The sequence below is a fragment of the Herpailurus yagouaroundi genome, unplaced genomic scaffold (genome assembly GCF_014898765.1).
Source record: "Herpailurus yagouaroundi ecotype Mexico unplaced genomic scaffold, PumYag 67493, whole genome shotgun sequence".
In the NCBI taxonomy this organism is placed as follows: Eukaryota; Metazoa; Chordata; class Mammalia; order Carnivora; family Felidae; genus Herpailurus; species Herpailurus yagouaroundi.
This window is the reverse complement of record NW_024420301.1, coordinates 1167191-1189585: the sequence shown is the minus strand read 5'-3', so window position 1 is coordinate 1189585 and position 22395 is coordinate 1167191. Positions and strand designations below refer to the sequence as shown.

Here is a 22395-nt window from a genome sequence, read left to right as displayed (position 1 = left end):
CCCCCCACCCGCCGAGCCTGGTTCCCACGCCGCTGCCGCCGCCGCCGCCGCCGCCGCCGCCGCCGCCCCGGCCCCGCCCGCTCCCCGCCCGCCTCCCGGCCCTGCTCCTGGCTCTAGACAGAGGAGGACGGACAGCCTCGCAGAACGCGCCTCCTGAGAGCGGCGCCCAGGGACCAGGTCGAGACCGGCCGGGGAATCCCGCCATCTCCTGGGGCCGCTGTCCCCGAGGGCTTCTCGGAGGAGGCAGCCTTGCCCTTGGGCCTGCCGGGGGCGGGGGGGGGGGGGGGGGGGGGGGTTAGGACCGACAGCCCGGCAGCGGCCCGCGGAGCCCCAGTATGCCGGCCTGGCAGGGTTGTGGCGGCCCAGAGCGGGACCCTGCGGAGGCGGGGGGGGGGGGGGGCGCGGGGGCGTCTCGGCAGGCAGGTGGCCATGGGGCGAGGGAGAGGGCCCCTGGAAAGCAGCCTATGCTCATTGACTGCGATTCGCCCCTGATCCTGGAGCTGGCAAGGGAGCCCCCCGGCGGGTAAGTTTGGATTTTGCGCCCGTGTGTGTGGGTGCGCTGGGCAGGCCGGCAATTCGAGGTGGCGGCTACTCCTGCTCAGGGGCACCTGGCGAACTCAGCAGGCACAGGCGGTAAGGGTCCCAGACGTGTCCTGGCCGCTAGCTATCAAGGGGGCGGAGGGCGGTGGTGCCCCCCTTTGGTGAGACCGTTGGTGGTGAGGAGCTCCCCAGAAGAAGGTGTAGGAAGAGGAAGCCAGGGGTGGGATGGAGGGCCCGCAAGATCAAGAGAGGGAGGGAGCGAGCTGGGCAGGGAAGAAAATGGCAAAACTCGCCCCACGCGGGTCCAGGCCTGGTGGCAGGGCGCACACGACAGGACAGCAAACATCTTAAATGAAGGATGCTAGAGTGTGTTCATCGATGGTAAGTGCCCTGGGGAAACTAGAGCAGAGGGAAGGAGGTGAGGGGTTGGGTCGCAAGTCTGAGCAGATGAGGGTATTTCAGAAAACCTTGAAGGAGATGAGAGCGTGTACCGGGCGGAGGGAACAACCAGTGCAAAGGGCCCGAGGTATGAGTGGACTGGTGTGTGGAAGGGAATGCGCAGAGGACGGTGTGGCAGGAGCAGAGGGAGTAAGCAGGTGGGAGGGGGGCAGGGCGAGGCCAGGAGGGGCCACATGGGTCTACTCTGAGTCAGATGGGCACCCCGGGGAGGGCTGTGAGCAGGCAAGGACAGAACCCCATTAGGAGGTGGCCCTGTTTACCATCAGTTCAGCCTCTGCCCCTCCCCCGCCCCCCACCGCCCAGGACAAGGGAGACCCCAGTTGCAAGGCTGATCCTTAAATGATCCTTAGAGGGCTCTGTTGGGTGGAGCCGCGTGGAAGGCCCTGGGGTGACCTGCGGCCTCCCTAGGCCCAGGGCCCTGGGGCCGACCCACCCAGCGGGCTGCAAGCGCTGAGGTCCCCAGGGAAGGCTGCCGGAGCCAGGAGGAGGCAGCCGGGGTCTGGAAGTGCCAGGCCTCAGAGGAAGTCCGCCAGGAAGGAAGAAGCCTGACTGCAAGAGGCCCGGCGCCACTCCTCCTCACAGATGAAGAAGCCCCAGTTCTTGATCCCGATCCCAGTTCCTGTGTGGGGTCGCCTCCTGCCTTTCCTGGGGTTTGTTTTCTGTGTTCTTTTCCTGGGGAAATAGCCCCATCTCCTGGTCTTCTGTAGGCACCAGCACGGAAGCCCACTGGCGGCCTCTTTTTTTTTGTTTTTTTTTTTTTCTTTAATTTTGTTTAAATCTTTCTCTATTTTTGAGAGGGACAGAGAGCCACAGAGCGCAAGCAGGGGACGGACACAGAGAGAGGGAGGCACAGAATCCCAAGCAGGCTCCTGGCTCCGAGCTGTCAGCACAGAGCCCAGAGCCCGAGGCGGGGCTCGAACTCACGAACCGAACCGTGAGATCATGACCTGAGCCCAAGTCGGAGGCTTAACCGACTGAGCCACCCGGGTGCCCCTCCCTTTTCATTTTGAACACCGGCAAGCAAACAGACGAAATCGAGAGGACAGTCTAAGGCAGCGCAGGTGCCCACCCCCCGGGGCTAGCGGCGGCCTCCAGCTTGCCTTGTTTGCTTGTTTCTCTCTTTCTCGGTTTCTCCCTCCCTTTGCCCTTCTATCCTTCGCTCCCTGCTTTTCTCGCTCTCTCGCTCTCTCTTTCTCTCTCTCCTTTTCCCTTTCCTTTGTTTTTGTTGAAATAGTTTACAGGAAGCGTGCATACCATTTTCTCCCTACGTGCTTCAAGAAGGAAGGACATTTCCTCCCATGACCCAGGGCCGTTATCCATCCAACCCACGCCCGGCGCGGGCTCCTGCTGTCGTCTGAGAGCCGCTGCACAGTCACCCTCCAGGCCCCCACTGCCTTTGACTCCTCTTTCCTTCACGCCAGCATCTCATCAAGGACTTCGTTACACTTGACCGTTGGCCGTCTGGTTATCCTTTCATCTGAAGCAGCCTCTCTCCCCCGCCTCGTCTTTTCCCCCTGGCGCCGAGACACGCAGGAGACCGGGAACAGCCCACCTTCTAGATTGGGCCGGTTGCTCCCTTGTAGCTAGTGTCTTTAAGTGGTCCCTCTGTCCCCAGTATCCTTTATAAAACGGGTGTGGGGGCACAAGGCTGCACTAGAATTGGGCCCAGCTTTGGCAAGAGCCTTGTGCCCTCCCTGGGGTGGCATCGTCACAGGAGGCGTGTCCGACCTGTGTCCAGCAGCCGTTCGCTTAGCTTTCTGTCTCGGGACCAGCGGTAAGCAGGGGAAGACCTCTTGACATCGTGCGGCTATCCACGCCTCCTAGGCCTGTCACCCGGCGGTTTTCGCGTCCACTCCGCCTTAAGGGATTCTTTCCGTCTGATTAATGTAAATGTCTTCATCAGACACATGAGTTTATTTCTTCTGGGCTAGTGTTGGGTGACAGCTCGTCACTGGCGATAAGGGACCTTGCGGCAATTTAAATGCTCCGGGACCCCGTCCCCCCATCCTCTCTCCTGTAGCATGAATAAGCTGGGGTCACCCACGCAGCAAAAGCATCCTGGGCCCGCTCCCCACCAGCCACTGCCTGGCTCTTCCGCTTCCCCACCGGGGAATTGCACATTCTGGCCTCCAGCTGGGTGCGGAGCACATCCTCGGAGCAAACTTTCTTTGGCCCCGCCGTTTCCTGGCACTGAGAGCCGATGCGGAGGAATCAGACACTGCCTGCTCTGTCCCTGACAGACTCTTCCTGCCCTTGGTGTGAGCCCCCGCTGCCTCCTGTCCCCAAGGCGCACACGTGGTCTCTCCCCTTTTGCACCCCCACCCCGGCCCCCGTCTCAGCTCACCCGCAGCCTTCGGCTCTCAGCCTGAACGTGACTCCTTCAGAGAGCACCCCTCCCCTAGCTATTGTGGCTCCCTCCATAGTGCGTTTCGCTAGCCTGGTCTTCCTCTGTTCCCTGACAGTGAGGTTGTTTACAGGTGGAGTCGTATGTGTGTGTTGGGAGTTTTTCTGTAAGGACCCTGACCTGAGAGGAAAAGGCGTCAGCAGTGGAGCTTCCGGGGATGGCTGGAAAGTCGGGGTGCAGGGGTCCTGCCCCCATGGGAAGAAAGGAATGAGAAAGAGGAAGCCAAGGCTCGCCGGAGGTGGGCAGGACCCCCTGTCTGGCGGCCCACCGCCCAGGTGAGGGGAGAGGGCGGCAGCTCGGTCTGGGAAAGTGTTATGGGTTGGACTGTGTCCCCCAAGAAAGATGTGTTCGAGTCTTGCCCGCCAGCAGCTGTGACTGGGACCTAACCTGGACGAGGTGGTGCTGGACTAGGGCGGGCCTCATCTCGCACTTGGCTTTTGCCAGTCCCCTTAGCTTGTTTGTACCCCCGCGATGGCAGCCATTCTCTTGAAGGCCGGACCCAAGGTGAGCGGGGCTCCCTGACCGTCTCCGTCCGCCCCCTCATCATGCCCCAGCCTCACAGCTCTGGCGACCCCGAGTCTCCCCTTAGCTGCTGAGTTCTCTGAGTCCCCACCCCCACCCCCACCCCCACCCCATGTTTGGTTGCCTGCAGCCCTGGGAATTTCTCACTTTAGGTGCCGGTATCGTTTGAAGACGTGCCCGTGTACTTCATCAAGACAGGATGGAAGCTTCTGGACCTCAGCCAAAGGATCCTCTACAAGAGAGTGTTGCTGGAGAACTACCGCCATTTCGTGTCACTGGGTAAGGACCTCACACCCACGTCCAGTCGCCGCTACTGGATCTCTGAACGGAATCGCTTGTTGGTTACTGTAAGCCCGAGAATACGTGCATTGACCCGAAAGTGGTAACCGTACGGGCCCCCATCATAGTACTTTTGCATAGAAGGTCGTGGGTTGACTAGACCTCTTCTACCCAAAAGGTGGACGCACGTTATCCTTGAATGTGTATGTGCGCTCTTTGAGACTTCATTTATTTTTATCAAGGCTGCACTGTACAGAGTTTAGCAGTTTCTGTTCCTTGAGCCAAGCCAGGCGAAGAGGCCCAGGAGAAGAAGAGCGTTTGATTTTGCAGCCTGAATCAATCCAGAAAGGAGCTGGGGTGCCCCCCCCCCCCGCCCACTGCGACTCACTGCAACTCACTGCGACTCAGTGAGACCCCACTGCCTGCGGGGCTGCAGGGGGCCGGTTTCCTCCATTTCTTCTCTCCAGATTTTTTTTTTTAATTTTTTTTTTCAACGTTTATTTATTTTTGGGACAGAGAGAGACAGAGCATGAACGGGGGAGGGGCAGAGAGAGAGGGAGACACAGAATCGGAAACAGGCTCCAGGCTCTGAGCTATCAGCCCAGAGCCTGACGCGGGGCTCGAACTCACGGACTGCGAGATCGTGACCTGGCTGAAGTCGGACGCTTAACCGACTGCGCCACCCAGGCGCCCCTTCTCTCCAGATTTAAACTCTATAATCGAACCACACGCAGGGAGGCTACTTTCTTCCCCTTGGTTCTTTCTGACCCTCACTGGGCAGATGCAGGCTTCACAGCGCAGTTCCGGAATCGTCAGTCGATGCCACATGTCCCAGCAGGCTCCTGACCTCCCTGCAGGCCAAGGAATAACACCGTTATCCGGCTGGCCCCAATCACCACCTACTTGGGGCTCCCCGTGCCCGCCTGGCCCCCATGCATCCAAAGTCCTTTGCTTCCTTAAAGGGACTCTGCCCTTTATCGGGACCTTCCCAGGGGCAATCTCTAGAGAGTTCTTTGCTCTCTGTTCTTGGAGATGCTGACGCTGGGCTGAGTTCAGGAGTGACTGATCTGCTTCATTTCCACGGACAGGACTTTTAGCCTCCAAGCCTCACCTGGTCTCCTGGCTGGAGCAAGGGGACGAGCCCCAGGCGGCAGACATCCACGGGACACGGGCTGCTGCGGGGGTGCGGACGGGTGAGTGAGGGCCGCGCAGCCGGCTCACCTGAGCCTTTCGGCAAGAGTGGCCACCCGAGCAGGGCAGTGCGGCCACCTCGGGTGGGAAGTTCCCCTTTTGTGCCAGACTTTACTCTCCTGAGGAGTCCCTGTTGAGGCGCCAGATGGAGGGAGCGCCTCCTGCTGCGTCACATCAGTTCCAGTACTTGCAGCTCGGTCCCACCACTTCCCCTCTTGCCCTCCTGTCCGCTGACGGTCATGTTGCCTCTTCCCCCGCGTCCTCGTCTCCCCCATTCATTCCTTCTCGGCTTTGGTGTGAGGGTGAGAACAACAGACCCTAAACAGAGCTCCGGGGAGAGGGTGACACTGTTTGGTGTTCGCTGTCTCTGTAGGTGACGGGATAGAGAACAGGACGTTGACTTCAAAGCAGAAGCATTGCCCCCAAGAGCTCCCGAGGACTGACCCTCGGGCCGGTAACGAGAGCCAGGTGGCCCGGCCAACAGGGGAGACCGCTAATCGCACAGGGTTCCGGCAGGGATGACCAGCCCGGGGAGAGAGGTCAAGGCGGCTCCTCCGGTGAGGGAAGAGCGATGAGGCGGAGAAGACAGGACGGCGTGAGGCGGGATTAGGGTCTCAGGCCGCGGGGTGCGCCGGGCGCCGACAAGCGGCACCTGTGTCCGCGGTGTGGGAAATCCTTCAGTCGCGGCCCCAACCTACTCAAGCACCGGTGCACCCACAGCGGCCACGAGCCCTACACGTGCGGCTAGTGTCTCAAGGCCTTCAAGGGAGCGTCCCAGCTCATTCACCGCCAGCGCGTCCACAGCGGGGAGAAGCCGTTCGCGTGCGGCGAGTGCGGGAAGGCCTTCGGAGGCGCTCCCCCCTCTTCAAGCGCCGGGCGACTTGCGGCGAGGGGCGGCCCTGCGGGTGTCCGCACTGCGGGAGGGTGTTCCGGAGCCGCTCGTCCGTCCCTCCCGGAGCCCCGGCGCGCCCCGGGCGGCCAGCGTGGCCTAGCCTGTGAGGGGGCAGTGTGGCGCGGCGGCCCCCGCGGCAGCCGCGGGGGTGGGAAGCCCTCGGAGAAGAGCGACGGGGGAAAGGCGCCGGCCTGTTTGGGTGCGAGGGCCAGAAAGTCCGGGGACACCCGCGAATGCGCGGCCACCGGCAGTACAGCCTGTTCGCCTGGGAGAGGGCCCGCTTTAAAGCCTGGGGCCTCCCGCTCCCCTGCCTTTGATCGCTGAGGACACGACTGAAGCACGGAGACCTCAGAACAGATCCATGTTCTGTGCTGGAACTGCACAGATGCCCCTACCCCACGCGGGTCAGCGCTGCGCTCCAGCGGGGCCCTGTCGTGGGCACAGCCGCCTCCGGTGAGGGACGAGCGGTCTGTCTCGTGTCGTGGGACCATCCGCTTCGCTCCAAGACTTCTTGGTGTTTCCAGGTAAAAGCACTAAAAGCACTTTAATCCTTTCAGAGCTCATCAAGCGGGGGGGGGGGGGGAGCCTGACGGAATTCTACAACTAGACTGTGGCCAGCCCGTGACATCACCTCAAATGCATCAAGAAACTGTCCGAAAACGGCCTTGGGCGAACACATTCGTGGACAGCTCACGCCCAGGTGTCAGGCTGCGGGAAGCGATGTCTCCTCTCTAAGCCCGCAGCTCCATGGGAGGAAACGGGACACTCTGCCATCATGCTGACTGGTGGCCGGCTCTTTTTCCGGGCCCTCTGTCCCCGTGCCAGAGAGGCGCAGCCTTCTCCTTTGAGAAGCAGCCCCCGGGGCCCATCTTCTCGGAGCCCTGGGGCGGGGCAGGGGAGTCAGGGGACACTCTGGTCCCTCGCAGGAGCGGGCTCCGGGCAAGACCCCGCACGAGCTGTCCTGCTGCTATCCGTCTCCTCCCGCCTGGTGCCCCGGGCTCACCCTACTTACTGCCGTCTGCCTCCCACACCCCAGCAGCACAGACCAGCCTGGCCTCTCTGCCCCTCCTCCCCACCCTCAGTGCCTAAAGCTTCACACTTAGCTGCTCTCCCTCAAGTGGCCACCTCTTGTGGCTGGTGCCGATCAGGAACAAAACGAGACGGGCTACGAATTTGCACACAGCATGCCCAGTGATGGCTCTCTCACCAGACCTTTCGTATGATATTTCTTACAATACTGCACGTTCACTTGCTTTCAGCATTTTTGTATTCAGGAGTAACGTAAGCTAGAGATTTCGGCCATATAAGGAAGGGTGTTGGTGAATCGCTCCTGAAATAAGAATCCCGCCAACCCTGTGAGACCTCAGGCAGGAGAAAGAGACACCCGATGGGTGCGATGGGTGCGGTGGTGAGCCTGGCCCCTCTTCTCCCTCCTCCCCCTGAGCCCCACGGAAACAGGGCGGCCCCTTCAAATGGCACTTTCCTGCAGCCTCCTGCTGGCCAGGGGGTGGCGGCTGCTGGCAGGCTCTGCCCTGTTCTGTCCTCACCGTCCCCAGAGCCGGGTTCAGGAGTTCGGCCCCTGGGTGCTCTCAGCCCAGCGTCCTGGTTGGCTTGCCTCCTCCTTCCAGCCCCCTCCACTGCCGGGACCTCTGGCGGGCAACTGGTAGGTATGCTGAGCACCCCCTGTGGGCCTCTGAGGATCCTGTGCGCCTTCCCTGCCACACAGTGAGAGGCTCAAAGCACCCTCAGGACAGTGTGGGGAAGATCTGGAAATACAGGATTTCTTCCGAGCATGCTTCTTGGAGCTCCAGTCACTAGGACGACTCCAGGAGCAAGAGATACAGATAGATAGAAACACATTGACATAGAAGTTTTATATAGCTATATTAGAATGATTTTTAGACACGACTTACAGGAAGTTCTAGAGTTCTTGCAACTTGCTTTTATCTCAGAGCCCCTTTCACAGGGTCTGTGTCCCCTTGTCCTTCGATTGCCTTCTGCTCTTTGTGTCACATTCATCTTTGTCGGCACCTCAGAAACATGAAGTATTAAGGCCACTGTCTTTGGAGTCCACGGACAGGACGTGTGGAAGCACGTGTTTTTATGAGGCGCGATCTTTGCCAGGGCTGGGGTGGGTGGATTCAGGAAGCCAATCCCAGTGCAGAACAAGAGACAGTGGCAGGAGGCATTGGGATGACAACTGCCACGTGGTGGTGGGAACTAGAAAGAGATCAGATCCCGGGGCTCTGATGTCTGTTTCCATCACTGTAGTAAGTGAGCCGTCTCAGCTCTGCAGGCCAGTCAGTAACCGGCTTCACTAAAGAAGAGTCATAGCCCCCGTGGAATGTCATCCCATGGGTTCTACTGGATGAGCCACCTTGATTTTGTGGTTTTCTTTCTAATGTGCTCTGAAATTGGGCTCCCACACAACTGGACGCAAAAGCTCACGCTACTGGAGGACATCCTGCCGGCTTTACAGTCCCTTCCCCAAGAACTTCCCTGGACGTCGGCCCCGTCGCGCTTCTCGACTGGTGTGCTTCAGGGACGGCCCCGTAAGACACGGTGCCAGCGCACAGTGTGTCTGCCGTTGAGACCACTCGCCCTGTGAAACTGTGCAGACTTTCCAAGAGCCGTTTAAATGCTGTGGCGGTGCCTCCACGTAACTGGTGAATTGCCTCGACCGCATTCATTTACTTCGGGCGCGAACAAATGAGGGTCTAAGAGTGCTGGCCTTAAAGGAGCCCTCTCGTGCTGTAAAGTAACCAGATGGCAGTTGGGCTAAAGGTCCCAGGAAAAACTCTAAGTGTGGAATCGTGGGGGAAAGCCAAGACACTACGTTGGCGTGAAGGGAAGGCAGAAACCCTGGAGGGCGAGACACATGGGCATCAAGAGCTGCCACCCCCGGCCGGTGGGACACCGTGACTCAGATCAGGAAGGGCAGAGTGGCGCATCCGTCCCCCGAGAGACCCAGCTGTGTCTTCCTCCCTGTTGCTTCTTCAGGCAACATGGCGGCACGCACACTCACTCGGGTGGGTGCCCCGTCCAGCCCCGTGCGGGCCTGTATAGAAGGTGGCTCCACCTTCACCCTTCCGTGGTTTGCTTCGTGGCCTCCCGCTGTGGGGGGACTCCAGGGTGGACACCTGTCTGTACTATAGGCCCTGCAACCTCTCCATCTCCGTCTTCCCCCAGCCATGTTTGAGGTCCTCGGCCCTTTCCTCTGTCCTTTATCTCTGATGGTCATTGAGCCACCAGATCCCGTCCGTCCTCGATTATGGTTGCCCCAGCTGCGCCTGCCTGCGTGCGGCCGTGTTTGAGTTGCAAGGGCGGTCCTGCAGTTGTCACCTGACTGACGGCAGCATCCTTGTCTGGGGCTTTACGTAGGCCCGGGAACATAGATCTCCGCAAAACGGGCCGTGTCTACAACCTTGCTCGAATTGTAGCTCGCGAGACTAGCTCTGCTTTGCGAAGCTGGCAGGTGCTCCAAACAAAGAGGGAAGGCTGTGTTCCCTGTGACTGTGTGGCTATAATCCCAGACTTGCCCCCCAAGGGAGGGAAAAACAGGCCTGGGAAGGGGGCTCTCAGGATTGTGTTGCCATTGTCGCCAAACATCCTTAGCTTCTACGTGTTTGCTTTGCTCTCGCTCCCGAGGTTGGTTCTGCTGGTGTTACGGCAGCAGGGGCGCAGCGGGATGCCTACGGCACGGCTGATTCTCCGTGAACGTCTCAGGACGGGCCAGGACCTTCACTCCTTCCCTCAGCCGGAGGAGCACAGCAGGCTTTCAGGTGGGGATGCTACTACGTGTATGTCTTGTCAGGCGGCAGAGACAAGTGTGTCTTGAAGCCACGGCCACAGCGAGCAGCAGGGGGGTTCTTGAAACGGGAAGGAGAGGTGGAGGGATTTCAGGCAGGGTAGGGGGAAGAAGAAGGGGCACATGGTGTGGTCAGGAACCCCCAAAAAGCAGAGGGATTTTGGTAGGACTGTTGGGGGGGCAGATGGTCATGAGAAGCAGAGTGCAGAAAGCCTCGGATGCCAGACGAAGAACTTCCATCTCCACCTGCTTCCTGATGAGGAGCGATTTTTTTTTAACATCAAAGAATTATTCTAACATTGAGGAGGGGACGTTAGTGTATATCATAACCTCTAGAGCGCGTGACTCTGAAGGCTGGCCACCAAGTATACACACGACAGTCAGCCAGATGCTTCTGATGTTCATTAGGTGTTGACCCGGGACTCTTCGACGTGAGCACCTCAAATGACGTTCTCAGGAATTGCCACTTGTTGTGGGCTCACTAGCTCATCCCCTCTCATGCTCCTACTGATGTGTCTATGACTTCACAACACAGGGATCCCCCCCCCCCCCCCAGGATTTGCAGGTCACCGATTCATCTTTCTTTGACCGCCTCATGTAGAGGTATCATCCTGCGTGGGCCACAAGACCTGTTGAATGCTTGCTGGTGGACATTTGGGTTGTTTCCAGCCCGGGGCCATGACAAATAAAGCTGCTATGAGCACTTGAGTGCAGTTTGTGTGTGTGTGTGTGTGTGTGTGTGTGTGTGGATATGTCTTCATTTGTCCTGAGCGTACGGCTAGCAGTGGGGGTAGGTCTTATGGTAACTCTACGTGTAACTTGCTGACAAGCCGCCAGACTAAGTTTTCCTAAACACCTGCCCCGTTTTACATCCCTACCAGCAGCGTCTGCGGGTTCTGGTTATGACACGTCATCCTTAACGCTTATCTGTCCTCTTCATTCCAGCCATCCTGGGCGGGGGGGGGGCCGGGGCAATGAAATGGTATTTAATTGTAGTTTTGATTTTTACTTCCCTCTTGGCTAATGATGTTGAGCGTCTTTTCCTGTCCTTCTGAGCCACTCATATATCTTCTTTGGTAAACGGTCTGTTCAAATCTTTTGCCCATTTTTAATTGATTTGTTTGTCTTATCATTTAGTTGTAAGAGTTCTAGATACAAGTCCTTTGTCAGGTATGGTCTACAAATATTTTCTTCCAGACTGGGGCTTTGCCTTTCTATTTTCATAACAGTGAGGGTTTGTTTTGGTTTTGTTTTTGTTTTTGTTTTTGTTTGTTTATTTTTTTTGAAGAGCAGAAGTTGGTTTATTTGACGAAGCCCAATGTCTGGATTTTTTAAATTTTATAGTTTGCACAGTTAAGAAGTCTCTACAAAACTCAACTCCGTACAATTTGATCCTGTTTTCTTCTAGAAGTTGTAGGGTTTTTGCTCCTACATTTAGGACTATGATCCATTTTGAGGTAATTTTTGCGTGTAGTGTCAGGTGAATTCACAATTTATTTATTGTTTCTATACGGAGATCCAGTTTCTCCAGCACTGTCTGTTGTAAAGATGATCTTTTCCCCAATTGAGTGGCCTTGACATCTTTTATATTTTTTTATTTATTTTTATTTTTTTTAACATTTCTTTATTATTGAGAGACAGAGAGACACAGAGCGTGAGCAGGGGAGGGGCAGAGAGAGGGGGGAGACACAGAATCCAAAGCAGGATCCAGGCTCCGAGCTGTCAGCACAGAGCCCGGCGCGGGGCTCGAACTCACAAACTGTGAGATCATGACCTGAGCCGAAGTCGGTCGCCCAACCAACTGAGCCACCCAGGCGCCCCAAATTGTCTGGACATCTTGCTTGAAAATCAATTGGCTGTGTGAAAGTCTACTTCTGGACTCATTGTGGTGCCCCATCAATTGGCTTGTCTATTTTTATGTTACTTTTTTTTTTTTTTTTTTTTTTTTTTTTGGTTACTGTCGCTTTATAAATAGTCTTGAAATCGGGTAATGTGAATCCTCTGATATGGTTCTTTTTCAGACTTGTTTTGTCTATCTTAAGTGTGTCTCACTTCTGCATGAGTTTTAGAATACCTTGTCCATTCCTGTGGGGGAGGGGGGGGAGAAGCCTGATGGGATTTTGATTGGGATTGCATCGAATGTATACATCCTTCTGGGGAGGACAGACATCTGAACACCCTGAGGCCTTCAGTCTGTGAACCTAACATAGCTCCTCATTCAGGGGCCTTCCCTCCTTCCTCTCGACAGCAGCTTGCGATTTCAGTGTCCAAGCCCTGCACACGTGTTAGCATTTCTTGATTCCCACGTTGTTGCAAAGGCCCTATTTGTAAATAAGGTCGCATTCTGAGGTACTGGGGCTAGGACCCCAACATACCTTTTGGGGGGACACGATCCACCTCATGGCATCACCCAGTATCCATTCCAGCCTTCTTCTCTGGGGAGAAGATCCCAGTTTTGTTCAGGGCATCAGTAGGCTCAGCCTCAAGTGACAGGTCATGACAATCCTGTATCCAGCTTTCCCCAGCCTCTCTTCCAGCTAAGGGGGGCGGGGGGCATGTGATCCGCTGTGACTGAGACTTAAGTGGAAGTCTGCTGGGAAAGTTTCTGGAAAAACTGTTGCTTTCTTGGTATAAGAGGACAGGTGTGGTTATCCTTGCCCTTTCCCCCTTCTGTCCTTGAATGTATATGTGATGGCTGGAGCTTCAGCAGCTATTTTGTGATCACGAGGCAAAGCTAAGCTAATTAGATACTGGGCCTCACCAATGCCCTGCTGCTAAACGAGCAAGCTACCCTCCAGATTCCTTACATAAGAAAATTAAACTTGGATTTAATCACCACAGTCAGGTTTTCTATTACAGATGATCCTCGAATAGCATGGGAGTTAGGGGTGCTGGCCGCCTGCACAGCTGAAAATCCATGTGTAACTTTGACTCCTCAGACCTTAACTTCTAATAGCTGACTGTTGACCAGAAGCCTCACCAATAACATAGATAGTCGACGAACACATATATTTTGGATGTTACGTGTATTATATACTGCATTCTTACAAAAAAGTAAGCTGGAGAACAGAGAATGTTATGAAGAAAATCGCAAGGAAGAGAAAGGACATTTACAGTCCTGGATTGTATTCAACAAGCAGAAAATCTGTATTTAACACACAGTGGTCACCTGGACTTGGGGGCACTTTCCCGATACACTGCATTTGTTCATTTTTTTATCCCACCCTCATAGTCTGAGGAGACAGCCGAGATCTCCTCTACTCTCCTCCTCAACCTTGCTTTTCTCTTTACTCCTGTCTCTTTCTCTCCCCACCTCTTCTCTGCCTGCCTGACTCATTCTCTCTCCACCTCCTTTCACCTTGTTTCCACTGAACTAGCCAGAATACGGGAGAAAGTAAGTTATATATTAAGCGAGGAATATTTTAACTGAAAGAAAAGACAAAAGATTAATTTGATTCTTACTTCCTTGTTTCAATTTGATTTTGTTTTCCTGTTAGAAGTCTTTGCCAGAAAGGTGTTTTGTTTTGTTTTGTTTTGTTTTTTAATCTTGGAACAATGGGTTCTCAGAACCACGAACGTGGGATGCACAGTTCTGTTTTATATTATAGCTGAGGCTGTTATCAAATATGGGCTGGGCTACGCAAAGGCGTCATAGGAACAAATGTGTGCTGACTCGTGATCACAAAACAGCTGCTGAAGCTCCAGCCATCACATATACATTCAAGGACAGAAGGGGGAAAGGGCAAGGATAACCACACCTGTCCTCTTATACCAAGAAAGCAACAGTTTTTCCAGAAACTTTCCCAGCAGACTTCCACTTAAGTCTCAGTCACAGCGGATCACATGCCCCCCGCCCCCCTTAGCTGGAAGAGAGGCTGGGGAAAGCTGGATACAGGATTGTCATGACCTGTCACTTGAGGCTGAGCCTACTGATGCCCTGAACAAAACTGGGATCTTCTCCCCAGAGAAGAAGGCTGGAATGGATACTGGGTGATGCCATGAGGTGGATCGTGTCCCCCCAAAAGGTATGTTGGGGTCCTAGCCCCCAGTACCTCAGAATGCAACCTTATTTACAAATAGGGCCAGACACACTGAATGACTGAAGACCCAGACACGCGGAGAAAATGGCCGCATAAGGATGGAGGTAGAGACTGGAGTGACACGGCCACAAGCCAAAGAATTTCTGGGGCCTCCGGCAGCTGGAAGAGGTGAGGACTGATCCTCCTCTAGAGCCTCTGGAGGGTATGCAGTCCTGCTGACCCCTTCCTTTCTGCCGGTCCTGCCTGAGCGCCCTCCCACGTGGCTGCTGCCGAGGTGGGTGCCATCCTGACCCCAGACCCCGGGACACCAGACCCACGGCTCTTGCCACTGTGGCCGACTCTGTTCTCGAAACTAGAGGGCACCCGGCTGGCCGCCTCGGTTTCCCAACTCTGCCCCCCTTGGGGATGGCTGCTTGCAGTTCCCTCCGTCACTAACCACCGGTCGTGTGGCGGGCCGTGCACCTCACTTTTCTTCCTGCGAAACTGAGGTTCTTTCACAGACGCAGGTTGTGATAAAGGGGAAGAGAGCCTGCGTACTTTCAGTCAACAGATCGACACTGAGGCCACGGTGAGCAAGAGAACATCCCTGCCCCTGTGGAGCTGGCCTTCTCTCCAGGGACCGGGCTGCTGTGTGCAGGGTGGGGGTGGGCTGGAATACGGCCGGGAGCAGGGGAGAGACAGTGAGAGGTGGTGGAAATGGCGGCTCGGGAGAGTGGACATTGAAGCAGGGACCTGGTTGAGGGGGGTGTCTGGAAAAGCAGTCCGGGCGGAGGGCACAGGCAGTGCAAAGGTCCTGGGGCAGTGCGTTGGCCTCCTGGGGCTGCTGTAACCAGTACCACAAATCGGGTGGCTTAAAACAATAGATATTTAGTCTCTCACAGTCCTCACCTCTTCCACCTGCTGCCGGTCCCCTGCATTCCTTGGCTTGTGGCTACATCATTCTAATCCTTGCCTCCGATGTCATCTGGCCTTCTCTGTGTCTGTGTCCCTCCCCTTCTGTCTCTTATGAGGGCACTTGCCATTGGATTTAGGACCTGGGCAGGTAAGTCTGGCTGATCACATCTCAAGATCATCTCAGATGTAACTGTATCTGCAAAGACCAAATAAGGTCATATTCACAGGGTCCAGGGATTAGGACGCGGACGGACCTTGCGCATGGCCCCCATTCGACCCGCCACAGATGGGAACGCGCGTGTCGTGTTGTTCCGTGTGGCTGGAGCTCAAGGAGCCGGAAGAAAGGATGACGGAGGCCGCGCGAAGAGTACGTGCTCAACACGTAATCACCTTCCGGCCACGCTGCGCTGTCGCCATTTACAGATGAAGCTGAGGCCAACCTGTTAGGTGACCCCAGCTGGTCACAGACTTGGGGAACAGGGAGCAGAGGGGCAGGACCCGGCACCCAGGCCCTGCCCCTGCACAGCCCACGCCGGGTCCTTTCTCACCGCCATCCTGGGGCCCAGACCAGAGTAGGCACATGGCGGGGGGGGGGGGGGGGGAAGAGGTCAATGCCTCGTTGCTCTTTGTCGGTGAGCAGGCTCTCCAGGTTCTCAACCTCTCAGGCACCGGAGGGCAAGGACGGTGCTCCATGTACCCCAGTTGTCGGGGTCTGAGAATAGGTTTCTAGCCGTCAACGTTTTCTGAAGTGGCCGGAAAGTCTGCGCCCAGCCCCGTACCAGCCGGCCTCCTCCTGCCCTCCTGCCGGGTGGGCCACCAGCCCTTCCCTGCCGCCATCACACCCGTCATCCTGCGCCAGCGGCCCCGCGCTTCCTGCCTTCTCTTCCCGGCCCATGTGTCAGGCCCAGGGCAGCCAAACAAGCGCTTCCCCAGACTCCTAGTTTGGCCAGGTTGGTGGAGGTGAGAAGAGGCAGGGAGCCAGTAGGGGAGCTTGCTGGGGAGGGGACAACCCACCTAGGCATTTGAGAGGCCACGCGCCAAGTGTGCGGGCAAGCTGACCCTGGCACTCCGGGCCTGCGGTCTACACCTTGGGGCTGCGCCCGGGGCGCCGCCTCGCTCAGCCTGCGCCGCTGGAAAGGCCAGTCAAATGCAAATGTGGCATGAGATTTCCCCGTCGGGAGACCTTTCTCTTGTCCCTTCCTCAGAGCACCTGGGTGAGAACCCTAAATAAGCCTCTGGCCAGCCTTTCGGCCCAGGAAGGTTCTTCTTAAGGGCCCCTTTGAAATGCAAACCCCGAGGAGAGTAGGCCCCTAGCGCCGGCTGCACTGAGAAGGCTGTCTTTGTCCTTAGGATAAAGGGAATGCGAGGGCACAGAAGGCCCCCCTGACTACCAGGTGAACTGGCCGCCAGCTAGGACGGCGATCTTGAGAAGTGTGCATGGTTTTGTACACTAATTATACCCCAATAAAGCTGGGATGAAAAATAAAATTTCATTTTAGGGGCAGCTGGGTGGCTCAGTCGGTTACGCATCCGACTTCGGCTCAGGTCATGATCTCACAGTCCGTGAGTTCGAGCCCCGTGTAGGGCTCTGTGCTGACAGCTCGGAGCCTGGAGCCTGCTTCCCATTCTGTGTCCCTCTCGCTCTCTACCCCTCCCCCACTCGTGCTCTGTCTCTCAAAAATAATAAACATTAAAAAATTAATGAAAACAACTTTTTTTTCCATTTTAAATTAAAAGAGACAAGCCCGGGGTGGCAGGTAGGAGACAAAAAATAACGAGCAGGCTCCGAAAGGAAGCAAGGTAACACGTGAGTAAAAACCTCGCTGAGGACACCAAGGCCCCTCGGCTGCTCCAGCCCAGACCCGGGAAGCAGGCGGTGCCTGGTGAACGTTGCTGGGCTCCCCGGAGAGCGGGAACATCTCAGAAGCCTCCAAACAAAAGGGAGCGGCCACAGCGGAAGCGGATATAGGTGGGCCAGCTCCCCAGGCAACTCTCGAAGCCGGAGGCTGGGGAAGTGGCCTCAGCCAGGTGCACTGCAGCCTGCGAGCCCCACTCCCAGCCGAAGGCACCCACCGGGCAGGGGAAGGGGAGCAAAAACTCGGAAACTGTCCTAGAGGCTGTTATGCCCAGAATTCGTGATCCCCAAAGACCGCCAGGGAGCCGAGTCCGATGCAAAAGCAAAGAGCCTTTATTCGAGCTAGCTCGAGCTCAATTCCCTACCTGCACCGAGGCAGCGGTGAGATACCGGGGAGAGAGAGCGAGTTTCAAAAGCACAAAGGTTTTATTGGGGCCTAGGGGCAGTTGGTGAGGTAATGGCTGTGGCCTCAGCCGATTGGCTGGGGAAGGCCCGTGGACTCGGCCGATTGGCTGGGGAAGGGTCGGAGTCCTGTTACGCAGGTCGCTGGGCGTGTTTTGATCGGGAAGTTTGAAAGGGTGAGCGGGAGGTTACTCAAGGGGAGGAGGCGTGGTCAAGGTGAAGGACACAAAACAAGATGGAGTCGGCCGGCGTAGGTCTGCCCTTTCAGAGGCCTCGGGAAGCAGTGGCGGGCCATCGAACTGGGCAGTGCCGTCTCAGTGAGTGACAGAAGGCCCAGGGAACAAAGCCCGGAGAACAGGCATTGAGCTGCTTCGTTCTCTGGGTCACCTTGGCTAGGCTAGGGTACCCACTTTTTGGACAAACGTGACTGTAAACGTCACCGTGAAGGGATTGTTTCGGATGGATGGACACCGAAATCAGTAGACCCCGAGGAAAGCAGATCAGCCTCCATGGCTCTTTCCTGCGTCTCCGGCCTCCAAAATCGTGTGAGCCAGTTTCTTGTACTTATATCCCGCTGGTTCCGTTTCTCAGGAGAATCCTGACGGATACGGTCCTCGAGCCATAAGCACGAACACACAACAACTACACGCATAGAAACTGCAAGGCAGGCAGGCAGATGTCAATAGCATGCCATCATAACAGCATATTTTCATATAATGGCCTAGAACGGGATCGATGTCATAGTCCAAAACAAGTCAAAACAGAAAGGAGTCAGCACAATTGTCGAACGAGATTCTGGAGGAATATAGAAAAGTGCACATGTCTTAAGGAGACACACGTTGTCACAGTCTGTGCAACGTGTTTTCAAAGTTATTTATACACTAGGCCCCTGTTATGGGTTGAGTGATGTCCCCTCCACGAAAACGACATGTCGGGGTCGTAACCGCCAATACCTGTGGAGGGGACCTTATTTGGAGACGGGGTCTGCACAGAGATGATCAAGTTACTGTGCCGTCGTTAGCACGGGCCCCAATCCCGTAGGACTGGGTCCTCACGAAAAGGGGTAGTTTGGACACAGAGACACGCACAGAGGGAGAAGGTCACGTGAAGATCAAGGCCGAGATCCGGGCGATGCTTCCACAGGCCGAGCAGCACCGCAGATGGCCGGGAAGAGCCAGAAACCGGAGGAGAGGCCCGGAGCGGACTCTCCCTCGGAGTCGCCGGAAGGAGCCAACCCGGCCCACGCCCGGACCTCAGACTCCTCGTGAGCCAAGGAGTTTCTCTTGTGTGAACCACTCACCGTGTGGTGCTGTTACAGCTGCCCTACGAAACTCACACAGCCCCCCAACAACCTTAAGCAACACATCCTCAGACCACTATCCAATACAATTAGAAATACATAGTAAGAGATGGTCACAAAGTCTTGACAACTCAGAAATTAAGCTAAATTCTACTCTGCAAGCATCAGCTCAGGGAAAAAATGAAAGCGAAAGGAGAAACACTTGTAACACAAAGCAAAGAGGAACGTTTCATATAGCAAACCACAGAGACACAGAAGATCTCACTGGCAGAAAAGTTAGTCTTTGGCCTTAGTTATTCAAGATAGAAGATGAGAAAGATATGCGTCTTCCCCTTAAGAAATTAGAAAAAAAACAGAAGAAAAAGTCAACCCAAAGAAAATAGACAGATGGATTTAATAAAGATAGAAGTTGAAGCTAATAAAGCAGAAAACCAGAGGGGGAGAGAGAGAGAGACAGAGAGGATGCTCAAAATCCTGGGGTTTTTTTCTTTGAAAAGCCCAGCTAATGAGAAAGAGATTGCTGCAAACACTGAAGAAACAGGAAGAATTATGGCATCGCGCCTGAACGCCTGGCAGAAACTGACTTTATAGACCCTGAAACAACGAAGACGTGCTTGTGATATTTGTAAGCAGAATCTAATGAGATCCACTCATGTAGAATCATAAGCACGCGTGTGTGAATGGGGCGCATCTAAGTATGTGGGGGCGCATGTTGAGGGGTGTGTTTGCACACCCGTGTGAGTCGGTGTGTGGGTGTGAACGGGGAGGAACGTGTGGTGGCAGGGTGCATGCGCAGGAGCTGAGGTGCAGAGAGCAGGGTCCTCACGATGCGACACTGCTCTCAGGGACAGGGATCCGCAATATGAATTTCTTTTCCACACACTCGTGTGCCCCGTATGAATCCCATACAAGGCCAAGCGTCGTTTAGAGAAAACACAAACAGCGGGTAGCTTCCCTGAAGAAACGATGGCAGGAGGGCCGGCCGTGTCCTGTGTCCAGCTTTCTGCTCGAGGCTCGAGGTTCGGCTCATGGTGGCCCACTTCACACTTTGCCCTCATCACCTTGTTTCCTGCACAAAGACAACCTGAAAATGCTCCTGGCCTTGTTGTTTGGGTTCTCATCCCTCTGCGTGGATAATTCTGTTTTCAATTGGCTTGCGTTGTTTCCCCCAGGAATGCTCCTGGTCACAGATACATCCCTATTGGCAGACACTGATGTGGCTTCGAAGCCAGTGACACATCTTGACGACAGGCAGGTGGCTGGCCAGAGTGAGCTGGAGTAGTGGTGTTGTTTCTCTGGGTCTGTCCCGTTTCAAGCCGCGTAATTACTGTGAGTGCCCACCCCCCACAACCTGCTGTGTCTCACACGCTCGCTGTCACTGTTCAGCGGGGCGCCGTGGTACGGATGTGCTGCTGAGGGACACTTGGGTTCTTTCCAGTCTGGGACTGCTGTGAATAAAGCCGCCATGAACCGTCACGTGCAAGTCTCTGTGTGGACACATAAGGTCATCTCTGTCGGGTAAGTAAATACCTAGGAATGGAATCACTGGGGCATTATGGGAGGTGCACGTCTCACATTTTAAGACACGGCCAAACTGTTTTCCAAAGTGCTTGTATCATCTTACATTGCCACCGGTTCTGCCACATCCTCGTCAGCACTTGGGATGGGCAGGTTTATATTTTAGCCATTCTAATAAACGCTAAACGTCCGGGAATTTGGGGAGCTGATTGGGAAACACCACCATTATTAGAAATGAAATTATATGAACTCCCACTCACATTATATTAAAAACAAAGGAGAACCTAAAACCCCATCACGTCTTATTTCGCTGCACTCTACTGTTATGGATGCATTGACATCCATTTGGTAGGGACGTACATTAACAGTACGTTAAGGTGAATCTCTTCCCAGCCCCACATTTGATGACGTCGTGTGGGTAACCTAGAATCGGCCTGGTGAACGTATTCACACCATGGCAATCAGCATACACAACAAACCAGGGCTTGGTCCATTACTATTTGTTGATTGTGTAAACTCGAGCCTGTAGTCAGTACATTGTGACTAGCAAAAAAAAAAAAAAAGAGGAACTACTCCTCCAATAGCAGAAACTATTATCCAATTCAGCTTTGGTGCTCGTGTCTCTGTTTCACTTCCTCTTACTCATTGAGATAAATGAAAATAGCAACCGACATTTACCTGGGAACCACACTCGTTCACCAGCTGCAATCACGGGTTGGGTGTAGATACAAAAGTTCAGCAAAAGTCAATGAAGGGATTTGGTAAGCATGTTGCAAGATTTGTGAGGGATTTTGCAAAACTTTGGCCATATGGAACTTATAAATAGCATATTGTGCATTTTATTGTATATTTTGCATGAGTGTAGTATTTTATTTGTAAATTGTGTGTTCACATTCTTCATATCGATAAAACTTATAATGAAGTTATTTATGTATGTACGTGTGTGTGTATACACACACACACACACACACACACACACAGAGAGAGAGAGAGAGACAGAGACAGAGAAACAGATATACCTACGTACACAGATACATGCATTCATGGGTTTACATTTACTTCCCGGGAAAGCTGCTGTCACCCCCTTCTGAGCACATTGCTGCTTTCCAGCAGCAGCACGGCAGCCCTAGCCTGACTGTGTGACGTTCGGCCTGGCCCGCCAAGCATGGGCCTAAGAAGGGTGCCTGAGGCCAGGCCACCAAGAGGTCAGGGGAGCCCAGAGTGCTGAGACAGACGCATCTGGGCCCAGAGACCACTCTGGGGCAGCGGCAGTGGCCACTGACCAGGCTGTCACCTGGTCTGTGACAGACCCTGCCCACCCGGGCCTGGACTCGAGCCCCTCCTGACATGCCCAGCGAGTGAGAAGGGAGCCTCGTGGCATCACCGCCTCTGCGAGTCGGTGGCCTGGAGCCTGGCCAGCTAGATAATGGACACGTGGATCTGCTCGGGCACCAGAGGACCTGAGCGTCCCTGGCTGCCTCGAGCCTGGTGGCGTCCCCTACTCTCAGCTTCTGCCTGGTGAAGGCTCTTGGACTGAGGACGCACTCAGGCCCGGCCTCGGGGCACCCTTCCAGGTGGGTGCCCGCGGGGGCAGGGAGCCAACCAGCCTTCCTCGGGAAGTTCAATGGCACACAGACCACACTCCGCAACTAGCCCCCTACAGGTCTTTCCCTTACCATGTACCCTCCCCCACCCCCGCCATTCTGTCCTTGGCCGGGCCAGTGGCGCTCCCTGCAATAGAGCCCCAAACCCACTGCTCCTCTCTCCCTCGGTTGCCAACCTCCCAGTCTGAGGCCTGCTTTAGTCCATCCTCCACAAAGCAGCCCGACAGGCACTGTGAAAACTTAAACCTGATTTTGCCCCTCTCCTGCCAACAACTGTCTGTGCCTCCTCATCGCCCTCAGGGTCAGTGCAGACGCCCCGGCCCCGGCAATGGGAATGACCCGACGGGGCCACTGCCTGTGTTCTGACGTCACTGTTCTTCTCCCTTCCACGTTGCAGTGGCTCTAGTCACTGTGACCTAGTTAGAGTGTCCTGAATGGGCTCAAGGCTTCACTCAAGGGAGTCACGCGGGTGTGGCCGCCCCACCCACCCCACCCCTTCTCACCTGCTCTCCCTGTCTCCCGGACGTCCCGCCCCTGCCTTGCCCCCGCCCCTGCCTTGCCCCATCGTTTGGTCACACAGGTGGGGCCCCCGAGGCAGGTTAGCTGGCTCCTCAAAGCCCAACAGAAGCAGCTGCTGAGAAGCTGTCCTCCCCACAGGGCAGCCTCCTGGCCCTCCTCAGGCCAAGC

At 55.5% G+C, this 22395-nt stretch overlaps 1 protein-coding gene across 18 annotated transcripts; it reads left to right on the top strand.

Annotated features, from left to right (window-relative positions):
• The first annotated feature begins 177 nt into the window (after positions 1–177).
• Positions 178–16572, top strand: LOC121025090 (zinc finger protein 92 homolog). 18 transcript variants are annotated; one of them, XR_005787930.1, is made up of 8 exons: positions 1914–3257; positions 3477–4204; positions 5237–5397; positions 5769–10069; positions 14176–14409; positions 14636–14703; positions 15146–15177; positions 15257–16572. XR_005787930.1 is itself a non-coding variant. In XM_040467495.1 (4 exons), the coding sequence occupies exons 2-4, from the start codon at positions 3875–3877 to the stop codon at positions 5048–5050; spliced, it is 225 nt and encodes a 74-aa protein (XP_040323429.1). In that variant the 5' UTR covers positions 1914–3257; positions 3477–3874; the 3' UTR covers positions 5051–5184. The 18 variants fall into 18 exon arrangements, 1 of the variants encoding a protein (XP_040323429.1); XR_005787933.1 differs by having other exon boundaries at positions 14176–14303; positions 15257–16571; XR_005787931.1 differs by having other exon boundaries at positions 14176–14303; positions 15146–16572.
• The last annotated feature ends 5823 nt before the right edge of the window (positions 16573–22395 follow it).

Bases quoted from the DNA above. Each gene is read 5' to 3' on its own strand.
- LOC121025090 (XM_040467495.1), top strand. From the start codon at position 3,875: ATGGCAGCCATTCTCTTGAAGGCCGGACCCAAG. The intron at 3,908-4,077 runs GTGAGCGGGGCT...TTCTCACTTTAG, and splicing joins TCTTGAAGGCCGGACCCAAG to GTGCCGGTATCGTTTGAAGA. The intron at 4,205-4,985 runs GTAAGGACCTCA...CTCACTGGGCAG, and splicing joins CCGCCATTTCGTGTCACTGG to ATGCAGGCTTCACAGCGCAG.